Source organism: Patella vulgata, chromosome 2, assembly GCF_932274485.2.
Source record: "Patella vulgata chromosome 2, xgPatVulg1.2, whole genome shotgun sequence".
In the NCBI taxonomy this organism is placed as follows: domain Eukaryota; kingdom Metazoa; phylum Mollusca; class Gastropoda; family Patellidae; genus Patella; species Patella vulgata.
The window spans coordinates 25450620-25472288 of NC_065880.2; the positions used below are offsets into that span (position 1 = coordinate 25450620).

At 32.5% G+C, this 21669-nt stretch overlaps 1 protein-coding gene across 2 annotated transcripts in view; it reads left to right on the forward strand.

Moving 5' to 3' along the window:
* LOC126810726 (myocardin-related transcription factor B) overlaps positions 1 to 21669 on the forward strand; it is a 79808-nt gene that overhangs the window by 26545 nt on the left and 31594 nt on the right. The window contains exon 1 of one of the 2 annotated variants that reach the window (XM_050535941.2): positions 3837 to 4230. The exons of the other annotated variant lie outside the window; for it this stretch is intronic. Coding sequence (XP_050391898.1) covers positions 4197 to 4230 — 34 coding nt within the window. The 5' untranslated portion in view covers positions 3837 to 4196. Of the gene's footprint in view, positions 1 to 3836; positions 4231 to 21669 lie in introns of those variants that run through there. 2 annotated transcript variants of the gene reach the window in all.

Consider the following 21669-nt stretch of genomic DNA (forward strand, 5'->3'; position numbering starts at 1 on the left):
GTGTGTGTGTGTGTGTGTGTGTGTGTCTGTGGTTCGCCTACAGGGCGCAATTCTTCATGGATTTTCTTCAAACTTGGTATACTTATTCCTTATACCCCAAGGAAGATCCCTATTGTTTTTGGTGCATGCCCGACCCCCCGGGGCAGAGCCACGCCCATTTCTAGTATTTGTTTGTTTGTCGTCTACAGGCCACATTTCTTAACTAATAATCTTGAAACTTTGCATACACATTCTTTGTACCCTAAGGAACATCCCTATCGTTTGGGGTGCATGCCCAACCCCCAGGGGCAGAGCCACGCCCATTTTCTTTTCGTGTGTCTTTGTGTCGCCTACAGGGCGCAATTCTTACTGGATTTTCTTCAAACTTGGTATACTTATTCCTTATACCCCAAGGAAGATCCCTATTGTTTTTGGTGCATGCCCGACCCCCAGGGGCAGAGCCACGCCCATTTCTAGTATTTGTTTGTTTGTCGTCTACAGGCCACATTTCTTAACTTATAATCTTGCATACACATTCTTTGTACCCTAAGGAACATCCCTATCGTTTGGGGTACATGCCCAACCCCCAGGGGCAGAGCCACGCCCATTTCCCATTTTCTTTTCGTGTGTCTTTGTGTCGCCTACAGGGCGCAATTCTTACTGGATTTTCTTCAAACTTGGTATACTTATTCCTTATACCCCAAGGAAGATCCCTATTGTTTTTGGTGCATGCCCGACCCCCAGGGGCAGAGCCACGCCCATTTCTAGTTTTAAAAAGTACCATATCAATCAAAGCAGGAATGTGGACGTATATTGCAGCGGTAGCGATGCTCTTGTCAACTCTTACCTTTGCTTGATTTTATAAATGAGTTGAAATGAAGAGAATTTGCTGAAAATAGTAGGAATTTCTTTTTTTACATCGTAAAGATTTGCCGGATTCAATATTTATTAAAATCCTTCTGATATTAGCTAGTCACTGTTCCAAAACAGAAAGTTTGACCTAATGACGCCCACCAACACTAAAAGGAAATAAGCTTACAGTGAGAGTGTTCAAATTTCATGTTTAATAATTAAACCAGACTCCTTCAGTCTTCATCAACCAAAGTTAATCATTTCTTTTAATCTCTCAACCTTCACATCATTTACTGTAGTCTAATATCTACAATTTTGTAAAACAAAAGATTGTGATCAAGTAGTTGATCAGATAGATTCAAATTGTAGAATGATGATTTAGATCATCAATTAATTGTTGGTAGGAGGTAGAATTTGTAATATTACTTAGTAATGATTGTCAGAAAAACTAGGATGATGTTAGTATTATTGTTACAGTGCTGTTCAGTTTGCTTATTTATACAAAAATCTCCTCCATATATCATATCCATAGCGATCATATATATATACATTGTTGTCACGGTACCAACTATCTATCTTTACTTATCAACATTATTGCCAGAACAAAAATACTTTTCTCTCCTCTTTTTAATGGTAGTGTCATCATATATTACTTTCTTTATCTACTGGTGTTAATGTAGGTACTGGAGACAATAGTCTTACTTTTCCTCTACCCTTCTCAAACTTAACATGCATATGTCGGCAAAAAAACATCTCAACATAACATTATCAAGATCTATTGGTAAGAGGAATAGAATTTAAAGAATATGTTAACAAACAACATGGTTTTACGAGGTTGTTAACTTGTTAGATTTCTAGAGATTAGCTACATTTATATCATCTGATGAATTGTTTTGAAAGATATGTAGGTGCTTTATTGTTGTGCTAGTCCAATAGTAAACCTAAGACAGATACACAGGTCAACAATGAAATAAATAAATCTGGATGTATATCCTTGTCACCTCTGTCTGCTTATGAACACTTTACGGGACATCATGTTACTTGACAATTTGTTTGGGGTTGGGGTTTTTTTCCAAATTAATCAGGTCAGAGGGACCAACGTTTCAGTCTTGCAAGTTACCAAGTTTACTTTCAAACTTACTAAATTCCTATGAACATAAACCTCAACCACATTTTGCAGTTATTTATCAGAGTAATCGTGACATTTTAAGGTTTTGAACTGGTTATAGGACAATGTTCTGAATGTGATTTCTAAAACAACCCCATTGAAATTAAGGATTTTCGACAAAAAATCACTGATTTATCCTCCTATTTACCGTCTGGTTAATGGGATTGGTCAACAGGAAAGAATTTTTTAAAACTTGGTAAGCCTGTTCACTGGTGCATAAGGCAGCACCCTATTGAATTTTAGATTTTGCAGAAATCTATGACCACAATGCTGGCAAAGTTACGATTTGAATTTTTTTTTAAACTTGGTGAAATTGTTCATTGGGTCATAAGGAAGAACCCAATTATAATCAAGAATATTTTGATTATAAATCATTGAGTTTTGAATGCATTTTGCTTCTATGGAAACCCTATTCACGACAGAGTTCTCTTTGGAATTTGATCAAACTTTGTTGTATTCTTTAGAACTTGCTCAACAATATTTGTTGATATTAATGTTAGACTTAGTTGGATTCTTAAGAACTTGCTCAAGAGTATTTTTTTATATTAATTTTAGACTTTAACAAGGACAAGAAAAAGATTTATGAATCTAATACAATGCTGTAATAAAATATGTGACACTTAAAGTTGTAAGCATTAAATATTATGTTGGTACTTTAAGAATAAGCTTACATGCTAATTTAAAACTTTTGGTGTTTTTATTGTTGATTTATTCCCCTTCATATATCTGTAATTATGAACATTGTATTTTTGTTAAATAACTTGATTGTTTCATCTGGTATACTTGATACTTTTTTGTCTACGAATAATACAGCTGCTCTACATCTCAACTCAGACCATCCAAAATGTCATTGTTCTTGGAATCTTCCTATCTTGAAATACGCAATATATATATTCATCTATTAACTGATACGTATATAAATAAAACATGCGTGTATTTTACCCATTATTTATAAAAAGAATGGTTATTTGGTGTAGTTGATGTATGTGAGTACATAACTATTGCTTTACATGGCATGAAAGGTCTTTAACTTTTCCATAAGTTGGGTATGTTGAATTTACCGTTATATTAATAAATGCAGATTTTAATCTGTGTTTGAGAAAAAAAACAGATCTTACATTATTAATAAGAATGAATATTTTGTTGGATGAGTGATATTTCAACCACCAAGGTGTAAAAAAACCCCAACTATCTTTGCCGAAAGGGTATTATAATTCACAGCTTTGATTTTAAACTTGTTTGTAAATGTTAATGTTTAAATTACCAGCCTGATAGACTTTATCTTTGTTTTTAATTAGACATTTTAACCAATGTTTTATTACATATACATGTATGTATATAATTTTGTACTTATGGTATTCTGGGTATTCATCATGTACATCAATCACCATTACATCTATCAATATAAATATGTGCACATATTGACTAGATTAATATTCCAGTTGTATAAACAAAAACAATACTAACATTCTATTGTGTTGGCATTGGCTATTTCTTAGTTTCAAATGTTTTCTCTTTCTTGTATTGTGATTAAAGTGCTAGGTCAGATATTAGAAAGATTGTTGGAATTTTAACAAGTTGTCAGTCTGACCCCAGATTGAAAGGACATATAAACGACTTGAAATCATTAAGTTGATTGTTCTAGTTTTAACTTCTCCCCTCACTCCTGTGTTAAAGATAAGAAACAATGATTGCAGAAGGGAATCCCCAGGTTTTCATCACTTTGGACCAGGTTTGCCTGTTACTATTAATAGCCCTGACAGCTGATTAATGGAGAACACATGCCTGGTCGGTTTGGCTTTAGCTACTAGTAGTGAGAGCATCTTCACATTATGGACTAGATCAGTGAGACATTCTGGCTTGCTTGTACTTCACATATCCACCTCCACACTGCCATCTATTGGCTGATCTGACTTCAGGCTGGCAGGCTAGCCCACCGGTAACTACAGGGCTACATGTACCTGAACTTCACTCGTTTCCATCTACTGTCTTAAACTAATCTCAAATTCTTGTTGAGCAGCTCAACAAATCTAGCCAAATATCATGAAAAACGAGTGAAATCATTTACAGCTATTTGCTGTAAATATTGCAGCTGAGCTGTGATTGTTTAAGAGAGTGCAGTTTAAGGGGTTGTTGTAACTTTGTGGAATCGTTCTATAAGAGTATAAGCAGACTGGCTAGTACTGTCAGTGTAAATATGGCTTGTGTTATACAGAATTCTTCCGTTAGTGGTAAGTTTTTCTTTTTAGTTATGTATCAAATTGATGTTCATAGTACTTTTGTACCAGGATGTATTTTAGTTTTATTGTGCATGTTGTAACTATCCCTCATCTTGACCACAGTAGTTAGCACTAAACCAGACACAATTGTATTGAGTCAACTGTTATACGGTCTATGCAGACATCCATTAGATTTAATTATGAAAATCTGTAATGATTACTAATAGGCATTACAACCGAACTGTTACTTTCATACAACACAGTCTCCAGCAACTGATTAATTGCAGTGATTTCTTTATTTTGCCTGACTTAGAAAAATATATAAGATCTATTTCAGTAATGTCAATAGATTTTCTGTATAAAATGATATATTATTCATTATAACATTACAATTTACTAGACGCATACTGCCAATGAATATCCCTGTTAACAGATTTACATGTATAAATGTACATCAGCTGACTGCAGATTTATATTTTATGTAGAACCGAAAGAAAAGCTTCACTGATGGCATTCATTTCAAATAACAGCTGATTCTCTTACTTTCAAGCATTATGGTTCCTGTATAATGAATTATATGTAATTGCAGTTCCAAGATTACATACAGAACCATTCTGAACTAGGGTGGATAGTTCAAAATAAGAGTTGACAAAATTTCAGAGGGATGGGAGCTCCATTTATTACACAATCAGTACTTTTATGATCATTTGAGATTTTATTTGCACAGGTTAACAAATTGAGAAGAATTTATCCAAGCTGTTAAAATAGGTTAAAACAAAGTTTACTATATTATATTATAACTACATTAAACTTGGTACTACTTGGTGTAAGTGTAGATAGAGATAAGAACTTATTTCCTCCCCATCTTAACCATCTTTGTTTATCATGTCCGTCTGTCTGTATCTTCTTCCTTTAACACTTTGCTTTCAATAATTTATTAAACAAAATGCAGCTGTAGTAAGGTCTGCGTAAACGTCCAATTTTATATTAGCATCACAAATGATCCTTTATTTTTCTCTTACTCAATCTATTTAAGATAGATTTAGGGAATCTTGGAATCGAAATAGTGCTTAGATTTTCATAATATATGATGACTAATTCCGAACATTGTTACTTAAAGTAAAATATTATCTTATAATGATCTTAGTCCCTAAGAGAAATTACTTACAACATACAGATATCTTTTACTTGTAATAAGAGAAGTAATGTTGAAAGACAGAATGGTTATGATTGATGATAAGCATGGCTAAGCTTGTTATTATTGGATAATACTTTGACTTATAAACCTTTCTGGTATACCTAAGAAAGATTCTGCATTTTCTAAAGATTTCAATTTTGATAATACAAGCATTCAAAAAGAATATTATGTAATCGGTCAGTTATAAACAGTAATTGTATGTCACAGAATTATACGTATATTTATTTGTTCAAGTAACTATGCCCACATGAGTAATTATAAGTTGATATTAATAACTAGTTTGGATTATGATAGTTGTATATTTGTTATGAAATTTGCATATAATTACTGTAATAATTTACCAGGTTGTAAACCATTGACACCTATCATCAAATTATCATCACTTTTTATGACACTTTAGATGTCAGCTTAAAATCTCCAGATTTAAAGATCATCCCAAGGATATACAAATGGATTACCTATGATGATCTCTCCCTTTCTTAATAACATCAGCCTTTGACAACAATCTGTGGAATATACAATTAATCCAATGATACACATTATTTACACATCAAGGGGTAAATCATTTTAACACCTTTTTAACTGAAACCCCAATCATCATTTGACACATAAATATACAAGATAAGTAAATACAAGATTATCCAAGCACTTAATTTTAATCCAAATAAACGATGTTTGTCACGATTTAAATAGTAAAATTGAGAATGGCCAGGACAAGTTGAGATAAACGTTCACTAAGGACTGTATGCATATAGAATCAACTAAAGACCATTATGAAACATACAAAAGACAATGGAAAGACGGGCAGTTGTAAGGCACAGACACAGTGTATTTAATTTTCTCAACAAAATATTAACAATAATGAAACCTCAAATTTTTTATGCCATTATATAAATTAAAATCAGGCCTCGAGTTCACAAAGCATTCTCAGACTTAAGATAAAAATTTACTCAAAATTGTTCACCTTATTTCAACTAAAATATAGCCCTTTATAATACTTTTGTTGTATTAATGTATCAAATACATCAATAAGAAACTATGTGCAAAGTTTTGTTTCTGGAGCAATGATATTTTTGATTGAATGCTTGGTGAACTCTGGGTCAGGATATTTTAATGTATGAGAAGGAATTGTGTAAGTTTAGAAAATTGATTAAAATATTATATGTAACAGGATTTAAAGTTACAACCTACAAGACGATGTCTGTTGAAATGAAGTTTAAAGCGTGCAGTTGTTTTTCCTCATTAATGGCCACCCACTATTTTAGTTGGAATAAAAGACTAGGCATATGTTGGTTCTTTGGTTACCTCAATCGTAGAGTGTTGATCTGAGGTTGGTGTTACATATTATTATAGAATACAGTGTAAAAAAAAACTAAGAGTAGAATGTTATATTAACAACTGCTTCATTACAGTTTACTGTTTAAATAAAACAACCTGTAGCAACAAATAATAGAAAAAATACTTTAAATCTGCACATGTCAAGTTTTTTCTTAATGTGTAGACTACAATTTTATAATCTGAAAAACAAGGTTTGCAGCATCCGTTCTACATTACATGATTTGTACAGAAAACTATAAAAATATTATCTATTTTGGCAGCAGGATGTTTCTGCACACAGAAATTAAATTTATTTAATTGATCAGGATATCAAACTTTATATTGATCTAGGCTGGAAAATAATTCATATCAGGGTCTGTAATCATTATTATTGTAAAGAAAGAATTTTGATTTAAGATAAGGGTTTGAAGAGAATTTATCTGTGCATCTTATCAAATTGATGAAGGAATCTGGACTTGGTCATATTAAGTAATCCCACCGTAGGTGGTCATCATCTTGTATAACATTCTGTTGCTCCTGTACTAGTTAAACTTCCAGATTATCCACAGGTACTATCAAAATTATCCGCAAATTATTTTAATTGGCATTACTCTCATTTGATCATCAGAGTTAAAATCTAATGATATAATACACTTAGTGTTTGTCTTTATCATAATCTTAAAGACTCTTTAATCCGGCACAAAAAGCACTGCAACAACATGAAGGGAGTTCTTTGTCTTAATGTGGACAAGGGTACACAATAGAACTATAATGGGTTTCAGGGTGTTTTACAATAAGAACTAGAATAGTTCTTACCCAGATCTTAAGATCTGTTGACCTTCTAATAAGTTTTATATCCCTTGAAATTGCAACAAGTCTTGCAATTGTATAAACTAATAATGTTTGATGGAGATTAACCCCTAAGGAGTTAATATATCTTAAAATGTAGGAATTTTATCAAGTAGGAATTATCGTGTTATAATATAAGCTATAGATCTGGTAGGAAATGATACCTCTGGTTAAAAATCAATACTCATTATACAACTGTCTGCAATGTTAATATTGGCCTAATTTCTTTTTTCCTTGAGTTGGCACGGCATTACATTGGTCTAACATAATAGTACCTTTAAATATAGAAGAATGTGTTTTCAGTAAATATATCTGACAAATTATATCACGATCAATGACAAAATGTCAGTCATCAGACAGTCAATCTTTGTGATAGAGGAATCAGTTTCATGCTCTGTGGATTTGTTTGGAGTTTGGCACTGATATTGTTTTAATCTGCTATCCAGTAAGAGTCTGAAACATTCAGGTAAAGAACTAACGTAATTGAACCATCTCATTGACCACTTGTGCCTTGAAACGAGGAATCTTGATAAGGTTTCATTTAAAATAACAAACCATTTGCCAATGTTTTGTTTTTCAATGAAGCCTTATACTGTTTCTTAATGTCATGTAAATTTAAAATAAGACAAGTGTAGTGTGTGTTCTCTGGTGAAGTGAGTTGGAATGTGGAAAAGACATCTTGACTTGCATACTGAGTATATCATTAAGCTTCCATTTCATAACATGCATCTATGTTGATGAAGCAATTGATTATTCTTTGAGATGATGAACAAAATTCCAGGAAAAAATGGAGTAATCATCTAATATATGTAGGTGTAGTTTGTTGAGAAAATAGAAAATAATAGTAAAATGTTTAGTTGTTAAAAATGTTAAATGTGATGGCAGAGTTTATATTAGGTTTAGGTACATGTTTAATGATGGTCACCAGATGTTGTAGAATAAACCACTTATGTAAATAATTATACATGGAAAATCTAGCACCTGCTGCTGCTAGTAGATCTCTTCTACCCCCATCCTTCATTCACCTCTGATCTTTCTGTGTTTTTTTTCTTTCTGTTTGGTGACATTACATGACATCAACAATTATACTGGTCTTTGATAGACTTGTATAAATAGCTGAAGTGTTACAATTAGCAACTAGATACCTGTGATTCCTCTATAAAGAGCAACTTGTACAAAACACTTCTCAAACATTTCATCTTTTAAGTGGCAGTCTTCAGCCAAAATGTTCTTACAATTTTAAAGTACATGTAGGCCTACTCTTTTTGAATTTGTATTTAGTGGTAAAAGCTTTCTTTATTCATTTCGATGATATAAATCCCAATGATTATATATGTTTTATGGTTCAAACTTCTATTATTTGACAATTCATGACATTTCAATTCCAATTGTCATTCAAACAATATATATATTTCCAGATTAAGAAGTAATTGTTAATTGTCTTCTTTGTGACACTGTGCCAATTGGAACTTGTCGACAAAAATTGTTCAAGATTGGAAGTTAAAATAGTTACAACAAAAGATTTAACAATTTGTACTATTCTTTGGCTTCCTCTTATGATATATCTTGGAACATTTTCAATTTTATCATTCAAAGTATGAATAAATAAATGAAAGGTGGAGATAGAGATATATGTATAATCCAGACAAATCAATTTAAGATTGTTAGAAAGCACTGAGAACCACAAATATCTTTAATGGAGCAAATGCCAAAAGTGATTGATTAAAATAAATATCAATGGTGACCCAGGTGTAAGTTATTGAAATGATATGGATATTTTGACAAATTAATATTTTATTTGTACCTTACAGCTATTAGGGTAAATAGATTTTAGTCAGTGGACAGGTCAAAATGCATGATAAGTTTAATTGAAGATTAAATATTTAATGTCTTATAAGACTCAAGACTTTATGAAACTTCTAGATTATGTCAAAAGATAAACTATCTCTAAAATATGTTGGGTTTAGGATTATTAGAACAGTACAAGGATCTCTTTCAGGTAAGATGGTAGTTTGAAATTTAGATGAACATAAGAGTGTTTCTAATATTAATGAGTTCACACTCCAGGAATTGGAAGGGCATACAGGTCATACCATTACTGAAGATGATGGATATTCCATCTGGTTTATAGCCATTTACTGATAATAATAGTAGAATGCAATGAACATCAAATTTATGTCAACATTCTAAGCATGTTTGATATTGTAATAAAACAAAAATTATTATTAAATATTCAAGTAATTCTAAAAACGAGTTTGTATGTGGAATCTTTAAGAAGTTCAGCAGATGCTTGTACAAAGTCCTTTGCTCTTAGTAGTTCAGTGCTTTATTTCCTATTGTTCGTGAGTTTAGGTAGAGTTTAAAACTATTTACTGTTATGTTTTGGTTTAAAATTGTACTGATACTGCTTTTTTTTCTCAATGAGCTGATATGAAAATTTTGACACTGTGGCTAAGTGGGAAAGACGCTGGCTTGCTAGCTTGGAGGTCCCTGCATTGGCCAAGAAAGTTCATCGGGATTTTCCGTGGTTCCCCTTGTCAGTGGTACATGATGGAGGGCCTGACAAGGACAAATGTCTAGTCATTCGGAAGATACGAAAAAACAGAGGTCCTGTGTATACATTAGCGTACACGTAAAAGATCCCATGTCGGTTGGAATTCGATATAAGAGTAGGTCATAGTGCCGCGGCAGGGGCAAAACTTCCCTCATGGCACACTGTATAGCATATGCCCATCTTCATTAGCCCAGTCGGAGCAGAACAGTAGGACGTTAAACCCCATTTCATTTCATTTCAAGATAAGTCTATATTTCATTTGGCTACATTCTAACTTTTTTAAAATAAATATATTAATCTCTATATATATAACAGAAGCCGGTTGCAAGTAGACTTACCTATATAATTCCTGTTTAGGATGAGTTTGCTGTTATCTTCAGAAATTAATTTATAATACTTTCAAAGATATAATATAAAGACATTACTTGGAGTTCTATCAGATTCTTTCATTACACTTGAATGTTAAGATTGTTTTTAGAAGAGTTTAATGTGATGTACAGACTATGTTTATGTCATACATATAATCAAGTTTGGGTTAGACTGACCTTCCTTAAAATTCGTCTGCTGTTAAACTTTTAGCTTGCCAATGCCCAGACACTATAACCAATTTGATGGCGTTTAGGGATTCTGTTCTGTTTTCTTTAATGTTGGAATCAGTAAATAATATTCAGCTAAATAGTATTATGTTGCCATGAAAAATAAGCTTATATAATCTGAATGTATTATTATAAGTTTTAAATAGTAGAATCTATTTTCTTTTTCACACATTAAATTGTAATTGTACAAACAAGTATTTGTACTTTATTGGATCTGGGATGTCACAGTGATGCATGTTCTTATCAATCTTAGATAATAAGTCCCTCATATACTGGTACTTGTTCCAGAATTAAGACACCCGGGACCTTCTGTGCTCAATAATCATATGGCAATCAATATAAAAACTTTACTAATAATTATTGATAGCAGATAAATTTTTTAACCTGGGTTCTGTTCTATTGTACCTGGAAAAGTAATGGGTTGTTTACAGCAAAATATTTTTTTTTAAATTGGTATTCCTGTTTAGATTTATAATACTGGATAATTTGATAAAGGGTATCTCAACCCAAAATGTTATATTATTAAAATATCTTGACATCTATCAAGTCTTTTGTGCTACTTTTGAACGGGGATTCTTTAATTTATTAGATTTATAATAGATGTATGATTATTGATATTGCAAGGCTCGCTTTGAAGCATATAATTTTATTCATTTACATTGAAATACTGTCACCCCCATTCTGTCGGGCTTGCCTGGCAAGTTGTCTTCATTAAAGGTTATGGACCTTCTAAAAATTAATTAATAACAACTTTCAATTAACTTTTCAAGTACTGCCATATACATTCATCTGTAATAATTGTATGTTGTTTATTGCTAGAAATGTAATTACTGCACTTACATCTTCACAAGTTCTTGATAATTTGAACAGTTTTTATCATTGGCTTCTAACTTTTATCAGGAGGTGTTGACATATTTAATAGTGGGGTGAGAGTGGTCTAACACGTGTTGTAATTATCGGTGCTAGCTTTAGTGATCAGTGATGGAAGTCTTCTGGTCAGTGATAGAAGTTTTGTGGTCATTATCAGTAGGACCAGCTGCTGAACACAGCCTCCCAGTAATATACCATACATACCAATGGGTGTGTGAGCTTGTTATAAAAATTGAGCATGCAATACAGTAAGATATTTTTAAGGACCTTTGCAAGGAAGTGTGTGAAATTGAAACCATTTGTCCAAAATTAAAGCTTGCCCTCTCTCCCTCTTTCTATCTTGCTCTCACTCTCTAGATCGGTTTTCAGGTTTTCGGTACAATATGGTTATGATTTGACATATTTCACGGTAGGTTTGCCCTATATATTTGATCTCTTTCGTTGTCTTGTAACTTTCTTAATGAACTTCATTAACTGAAGATGTAGTAAAAGGAGAAGTGTTATTAGATTTTACACATGGTACTACTTGTAATTAGTTTATTAGTTTGTACTTATACTTAGAAAAAATATCATACTTCTCACACTGTTCACTTCAAAGACAACATGTAACGTTCCATTAAGATTTTTATAAGATACAAGTAATTTCAAACATGGTTTTTATTATCTTTTGGTATAGGCCAAGGTGATGAATTAAAGCTGCTGATTGTCATTCATATTTTCCAGACAATTTCTGATATTCCATGCCTTTATCCCCATTTAATTACAAAAACAAAATCAAAATATCAACTGTAGATAATATTCCAGGTTGGATTGTAATGTATTAATAAGAGTTTACCCACCGCTTACCAGAGAATACCAAATAATGTTTCAATTCATAATGTCTTTGCACTATTATCGGACTGATGTTTCTTTTCGAGATTCAACTTTCACAATATTTTAGTTTGCAAGGAATTGTAGATCTGTCAAATAACGATCAGCGGATTTAATTTATTATTGAACTTGTGGCTACACGGCAAAATAATATATCCGAAAGTGCATGGTGATGTTACATGTATAATCAGACAAATTCAATACCATGATGTATACAATGTAACTTGTTCACATGATAAAAAATATTTGTCGTCTTGTTCAATCTGTATGGTATCTAATTTGTTTCTGTTCATTAAATATAAGATACAAAAATAAAAACACAGCTTATATTTATGTATGGGTTGTTTTTTAAACAGAAAATTACATATACTAAACACTATGTTCATGTTATGTTGGTTTATGTAAACTAAAGGACAGTATATCTTTGTTTCTATGATGATGGATCATCTTTTAATATCACAGTAGCTGGTTTGTTTAATTATACTGTTGTAAATAATTGTACTGTCTGTTTAGAAAAAGACTGACCATGTAAGTGATAATGATTAGTATAATGAGTTAATAATAAATGAGGTTGGCTACCGCTAGGTGTCAGTAGTAGTAAAAGAGTTCCACCTACTGTTTAGCTTACCAGGAGGTCTGTATTTATTTGAGTTGGCCACATTTATACCTACAGTCAGCTATTGTTTAGTACTTCCAGGTCTTAAGCATCAATAAATTGGTCTACTATGTAATTATGTTATTCTTTGTACAATTAATATAGCAAAACATTTTGATTGGCAAAATTTGTCCTGAATTATAGAGACATCAACACAGAATCTGTTTTTCTATAGGGACATTATCACTTGAACCACTACAATGAGATAAAATGTAATTTTGCATACAGTCTGATTTGAACATCCCGATATATCTGTAAGTCAAATCAAAGACCTGGCCAAAGTGCAAATGCATGTTTGAGGTCTTTGTTCTCAATTATGCTGCTATCACTAAGATCAGTTTCATTGTAATTTCATTCAAGAACAACAACAGAACAATTTATCTCGTACATGTGAAATTAATTTAATCATGTATCATGTCCATGTGCATTACAGTAGTAGAAACTACAAGAATAATCATCTTTACTGATCAAATTGCAGGTAAACTTTTAATGTTACCTGGATATAAATGCCATTTGGCAACAAGAACCTTTGTACTTATGTAGTACTTGAGTACTGTATGACATATGAAGTTTGTGATACTCTAGTTGACTATGGTTTGTGAAAATTTCATGATAGATGACCAGTGTGATTAAGAAGACTTTGATGTTTATTGATGAGTATTAGACTACTTGTACTGATTATATACTTATTATTACAGTAGGTGGTTAACCTGGAATACATCATCTTTACTCTACAGCTCCACCCACCAACCTTCTTCCATCAAACCTCTACCTTTGATCAATCCAGTAGAAATTGTTTTCATATGGCAAATTAGTGGGCTGATTCATCATTAATTTGTAAATAATTGGAAAATTTGTAAATGATGTGGACAGTAAACATCATTTAATAATACTTACAAGTTGAATATTAAAATGTACATGTAAATAAATTTTGACAGCTGATCTTTCACTTAGACAAAGGGGGCAATGTGTTCCCATGTGCATGATGGCAACCCTAGCAGAGGAAAGTGGCTAGTCATTTGGATGAGACCAAAAATTGAGGTCCCTTGTATACCATTGGCAGCATGTTAAGGATCCCCTGGCAGTCAGAAATAAAGATAAGAGTACTCTTATAGCACATTGCATGACAAATGCACCATTCCATAAGCCCTGTTGTTGCAGAAAAGTAGAATGTTGAACCCCATTTCATTTATTTGAAAAAGTAACCTTTATGTTAGAACATACCTCAAAATACCCTAAATTTCATAGTTTATCCTAGCTCTTATTACTACTACTGCTACCAGGTGCTTTAATGTTTGCTTCCACAGAAGTGATATGGCAGAAGCTCTTATTACTATCCCCTCTCTTTAAAACTGTTTGTTTTATTAATTGATGGCTTCTTTTATTGATCAACTTAACTATTAATTAAAAAAGAAACCTATCTTGATTACTGTCAGTCTTTTATAGTAGATGGTCAGTTATAGAAATGGAGATATATTGGTATCAGAGATTAATTAATGAGTGTCAAAGCAATTTGCCATAAAACATCCAGCATTTGGTTAGTTTACTCTGTTAATTCATTGGACTCCGGCAAAAAAATTAAAATGTGCAAAAATGGATAAATTTAAATCAGAATGGATTATATAGATACACAAATGCAAGACAGATTGAGGTAATCTTAAGAAATTTAGAGTGAAGAAATAAGGTTTGAAACAACTTCCAGTTTAGTGATTGATAGGTGAAGTAATTGAAAGCAATGATGGTACATGTCTAGATATACTTTTAGTAACAGTTGTTAAAGTATTTGACTTGTGAACTTCGCTATAATATACCCTTAACCTATCCCATCACTTGCACCAGATGTCAGGTTGCTGGAATTTCAACTTCTGATCTATATCAAACTTATTACCAGTGATGTGAGCATGCAGTGAGGGGGATCATTCCTATAGCGGAGCTTCTTTATCTTAGAAATAGATACATAGAACTATCCCCATACTTTCAAACAGTAGGGGACCTGATCATTACTACATATTGGGCTTTCTTTTCTGGTTTGGCAACGAAATAAAAAAAAAATTGAGACAAGGTTTAATGTCCTACAGTTTTGAACCAACAGGGCTTAGCCTATGAAGATGAGCATGCAATGTGTCATGAGTGAAATTTTGCCCTGACAGCAGCATTTCCACCTAATCTTCGTTGAATTACAACTATCAGGGGTTCTTTTACGTGCATACTAACATGTACACAGATGAGGACACTGGTTTTTTTTCATCTGAACGACCACAAACTGTTTCTTGCCAGGTCCACTATCTTGCACTTCTTTTCACAGGGAAACACCGCTGAAAAATCCAGGATCGAACCGCCTGGTCAGTGATTCCACTATTTGCCTGCCTAACTTTTCAAGTTGTCACAAGATTTTCAGGTTTCCTCACACACCTGTTTAAAAGGCCTACATACGTGACCTAGTTGCACTCTTTTTCATTATTGTTCATGTTTAGGTTTTAAAAAAATGCACTCAAATTGGAAAGATAATAAAATTGGTTGTTTGCTATTAATTATGAATTGCAGTTTGGTGAAAGTGTATTTATAGCCATATCTTATCATGAAATCCATGTAACTAATTTATGGAAGGAATGTTAGTAATTAACAGATTATATGAAGTTACGAAATTTGAGTGTCTATAATAACCTATACTAAAGGGTTTACTTAAGGCACTTTACATTGTTTTGAATAAGTCTCAATATTCTGTAATTATTATATAATGTAAACAGTCCAGTTACATTCCCTAGAACCAGATTATATGGTAGATATATATACAAATTAAATTAGGTTTTTGTAAAGTCAGAATGGTAAGATATAAACAGTAGCCCTTCTACAATATGTTTATCTGGAGCATATCAGTCAACACGGGTAACTAATGGAACTACATCCAACTTGTTTGTCTGTTCTTCATTGAGATATAACATGACGTCAGCCATTCTTACAGTATGACTCCTTTACCCATCATGGGCATTCCACTAGAAATACAGCCATTAAAGTGTAGTGTGTTTTCTCAAAAAATAAATTAAGGTTAATAGGTTTAGCTATTTTGTTGCATATGTTTATCAGAATTTTCAAAACATAAAAATCAGATGTAACAACATTGTATATTACATCACGTACCGAGTTCAATGTTTGGTTTGCCCAGCAATAGGAACATAGATGTGTATTATACATATTTCATCTTGATTGTTTCGAGAGTGCCATTTTGCTGGCTCTGTGGCAAAAATAAAATCATTGCTTGGATGTCGATATTATTAATTCAATGGGAATTAAATATTTATATATCATTTGCAATAAAATTCTTTCATGTATATCGACAATATCTAATACAGTTGCCATTTGTATGATTTGAGGTGGCTTGGTGAGTATGGTGCTTGCTCACTAACCAGTGTTCAATCCAGGTGTTGGCTAGGAAAGTTCCTCTGTATTAGGGAGCCACAGTGGCTCAGTGAGTAGGACATTGGCTCGCTTACCTGGAGGTCACTTGTTGATGCTGCGTTAGCCAAGAAAGTTTATTGGGATTTTCTGGCATGGTTCCCCCTTGACAAAGGTGTAGGACGGAGAGCTTATCAAGGGACAATCTATAGTCGTTTGTATAGTCATTGGGATGGGATGGAAAGCCAAGGTCCTGTGTACACATTGGAGTGCATGTAAAAGAACCCTTGATAGTTGGAATTTGAAATAAAAAGTAGGTCATAGCGACACTGTCCTGGCAAAATTTTCCTCATAGCACGTATGCCCGTCTTCATTATCCAGCCATGTTTCCTCTTGTTATTGATGTAGGACTTGCATGGAAAAAGCGTCTGGTTGAATATAATGATATACCGTGGTTCAACTGTGTACTCACTGACTTGCATATTAAAGAACCCATGGCAGAATCGAATTGTCTTTATTATCCCGGTTGGTAAAGAAAAGTAAGACCTGAACCCTATTTAATTTCATTTGTATGAGTTGAAAAAGATAAATTTGTAGTCTTGATCATTGAGTTGGTTTAGTTTAAGAGAATAAGTAGAACATGGATGATTTAAATCTATTTAATCTACAACATGCAGCAGTTTGACATTTTGTTTACATCTTATTTTCATGATTTACATAATCACAAGTAAGGGAGTGTTTTTTCAAGCTTGATAATATTAAGTAAAATTGCAATCTGTCACATTTTGCGCCTGGACTTTTTCTTCTAGATTGCTTGGATCTGAATAAAGATAATATGTGGTGTAAATAGAAAAATTTGAATATATAAGTAGTTGGAAAAGATGATTTTAAGATTATGACTACACATATTATTTTACTAGCTTTTCTTGTAGATCTCATCATTCTGTTTACAAAAGCTTGTATACAAATTCAAAATAGGAAAACAGAACTTATTTTATGGAGCTTCAGAATTGTGATTATTTAACTTTGATTTTTTGGTGAAATTGTCATTTCTGAAGGTTTTATTGTGATGTTCTATTTCACTGGATACTATAATTATCAAAAAAATTGAGATGTACGAGAGCTGTAACATACAGACAAATGACTAGTCACATACCTATTGAAAGTTCAGGTTCAGTATATTTTGGTTCATTAAAGGGCTGTGTTTCTGAACATGCAAGTTGAATTGAACAGATTTCAGATAACATGGTCAGCTCACTTTTAAAATGGTTTTACAAATGAGATTAGTTATAGAATACACATAATAGATCCTCACCAATGATTAAAATGTCAAGTTGAGTGGTTGAATATGATAGTTTCAGGATCAGTTCCAGTGAACTATTTTACTTTAAGCTGTTATTCTCAAAATTACCTTTGAAGATGATCTGTTTCTATTTCATAAATACATTACATTTGAGTTTCATTATATAACATTGTCCCAAAAAAGTTGTTTATTAGAATCTGACTTAATATAAGATAGACATCAATCACTGATTCATACAGAGCATCAAATTCATCACACCTTTCCTCTTACAGTCTATTCACAATAAATACTGAAGGATAGAAATAGGTTGATATTCCTTCTGACTTGTTATGCGGAATTTACAAGACACTGTGTTTAAATAAATATGCACCATCCTTTATAAACAGATCAGTCTGGAGAGAGGCGACAAGGTTCATTGGGTTCACCTCACCATATGAGCTGGAAAGGTACATAAATAACTCGGCACCAGAAGGTGAACTAGGAACACATCTCCCCAAATTCTTCTTTAATTTTTTGAATATTTGTGCAATTAGTAAGATGTTGACGAGTATCAGCTTTCCATTATCTGATTGATCATAGTGAATCATGTGGACAGATCCATAAACAAGTCTGCACTTTTATTGTCCAAAAAATATAGGTAGCAGAAAAAACAAGGTCCTGTATGCGCGTTGGTGTACACTTAAAAGAACCCTTTTCTGTTGAAATTTGAAATAAAGATAGATTATAGTGCCACTGTATGGGCAAAATTTCCCTAGTTGCACACTGCATGGTGTATACCAGTTTTTCATTAGTCCGTTTGGTGCTGAAATGTAGGTCGTTGTACCCCATTTCATTTCAGGATGCACTTTACCAGTTTATATTGGCTGGGTACAAAATTATATCGAACAATAGGCAATTAAGAGAATGTAATTAAGAACAGGAAACATTAGATTTCAATTTTAATCTTGAAATTTAGATACATGTAATTTATGCTTATCTTCTACCTGCTTTAATAAAATGTTATTGCCAGTAATAAAATTGGTAATTATTCATATATTTATTTTTCACCACATGGTTTTACTAGAAGTCATGCATTGTATTTATTCTTCAACTTCCTGTATGTGTACAGATTGATTGTATGTCGAGTTTTAATTATACTGTACCTGCTGAATTGACTTTACTGGCAGATATTTAAGTTTTTACTTAAATTAATTTATAAGTGAAGATAAGAACAGGTGCTTCGTTTATTGATAGACATATCAGTTTGTTTAATTATTTGCATGAGGTAGGGTATGCTGCTCACACTTCTTAGACCATCCGATACCACTTCTCATTTAAGAATTTCACATAGGTAACACAATTTTCATGTATTTTTATACATAAAAAAAAAAGTACAGTATTAAATCATATTGTTTTAAAAGTGTTCATATTTTGTGCAATAAATTTATAATAACACATGTTTTAAGTTTACTACAGATGGTTTATAAATTTCCCTATGTAAAGTTACAGCATAAGGCTTGTCAAAATGTTGAAATGGAGAAAGATGGTGAAAAAACAATTAGTGGGACTTGTTTACACTTAACAGCAGGTTTTCTTCCACTAAACACAAGTTTCATGTTTTAAGTATCTTAGGGGCAGCTCTTGTTTAGATTGTCTTCATAGTTTGTGTCTTGCATTCTTACCATGTGTGTTTGTTGGTGTTGCTCTAGGTGATTAGGTATAGAACAAGGAAAATTGGTGATGACTACAGCTACACCTGCTAGACAGAATATTAATTAACCAACTTCCTATATTTACCATGGCATGTGCTAAGAGTTTTGAAAACAATATCTGTTCTTATTGAAAATGCGATGATAAAGTTCATCAAATGTAAATTGTTTATGTTTTGTTTCACAGGTCAGTTTATGCTTAGGGCCCTTGTTCACAAAAGACTAGAATCTCTTCACACAAGTAAAAAAAAAAGTTGTAAGCTAAATGAACTTCTTAAATGAGAATTTGTATCAGGTTTTCTTGGAGTAGCCTACCCTGTGCATGACATCCAAAATTGCTTATACCTAACTGGATATGTCGGAAAGGTGATAGAAGTAACTTGAGTTGGGTGGCCTAATGGTTTACTCATAAGGTCTGTCATTGAGTCAAGTGGCATGGTTTCGATTCCCCGCTTGTACATTACAAGGCGTAGGGTCACATGTCGAAACTCGTGGGATTTCTTCAGTCCTCCCAAATAACCATATGCACAAGCAATTTATTTATTGAACTACATGTTAGTCTCAAAATGACCCATTTTGTGTCAAGTGGCCATTAAACACATTTTTTTTTCTCTCTCTCTGGGTGTAAATACATGACCAAAATCTGAAAATTAATTGCAAATATATATCAGCAGTTGATTAAAACTGATTAAATAACATTCTAAAATGTGTTTTGTAGATTACATAAATAGTTTCTTTATTACGTCAGTTCTGTTTTAATGTACAGTTCATTCTTGATATAAAACCGGTACCAGACTAGAGAAATACGAACATTCTGCTCTATATGTAAGTCTGGAGAAAATATGAAAACTATCCATAGTAAAGATTGACTGAAAGGTCGAAATAACCATCAACATGGGAAGAAGGCGGTTAATTGCCAGCCAAGCGAATACCAAAGAAAAGATCACAAATAAACTAACAGGTACACTGCATGTACTGGTCGATCTGTACAATTGTACACAAAAGTTTGTAGTACTATATCTATTACTAGTGTTTGCTAGGGACCAACATTAAATGTAGGTTAAAAAATGCATCAAAACAAACACACCATCTAACAACAGTCTAGTGTAGGTCTCTATAAAATCTTGTTCATGTGGTCTGGCACTGACTAGCAAATAGCAAGTCTTTCGAAAACAACCACCCACTAACACATACAGATAAAAACAAGTTAAAAATAGAAATGTAAATTTGTAATTTTCTGTCAAATCATATGTATTTAGATAGATTTAAATGCAAACCTAAAAACAGAAACAAGTCATTAAATTTGGACTATCCTATTTATTTACGCAAACAACATAACATACCAATAAATCATTTTAAGACCTCTTGTCACAAGCTTTTGAATTAATGCTGCTGATCATCATTAGCATTTTTTGGCCAGTATCTAATTTTTTATAGCTTAATCCACACTAAATGGTAACCAAATTGATTTGTTCATATCATACGGAAAAAGAATCCCAAAAGTATTTAATTTCCAAGCTTGGATTCAATCGGATTAATAAGATTTTTTTCGCATTGGTTTGTTTTGTCTATTTGCAGAGTATGCCAAATGTTGACAAATTTGCACTAATTTTTAACCGATATTCCTTTCAGAAAGTTAACTTTCCTTGATGTGATTTTCCTACTTAAGCCAATCTTATTTATTAATTTTATTAATACTAGTTCTTATATCTGCATTAGAAGAATGTAATTTGTCCAAAATTAGCTTTGATTCATAACAGACAGACAACACATCTATATATCCTAAACTCCTAAATTGTTATAAATACTGCTAAATGTAACATTGTGTTTTCAATTAGCTGATATTCATGTAACATGTATTTTGTATGGAATTTAATTGGAGATGATAACCTACTTTAGTATTAATGAAAGAAAGATATGTAGTACTTGTAACATGAGTATTGATACACTCTCTACTTACTCTTGATTAAAGTGCATAGTTTGGAAAGATGCCACGATTTAATCTGATCCAGTTTTAGTTTTACAGACTGACATGAATTTATGAAATGCCATGAAATCTTCATATTTTTAGTGATGAACTAAATCAAGGTGGTTGCCATATGGCTGGTTGCATCACCAGGTAGCTATGAGGAATCATCATATAAATAAATTATACCCT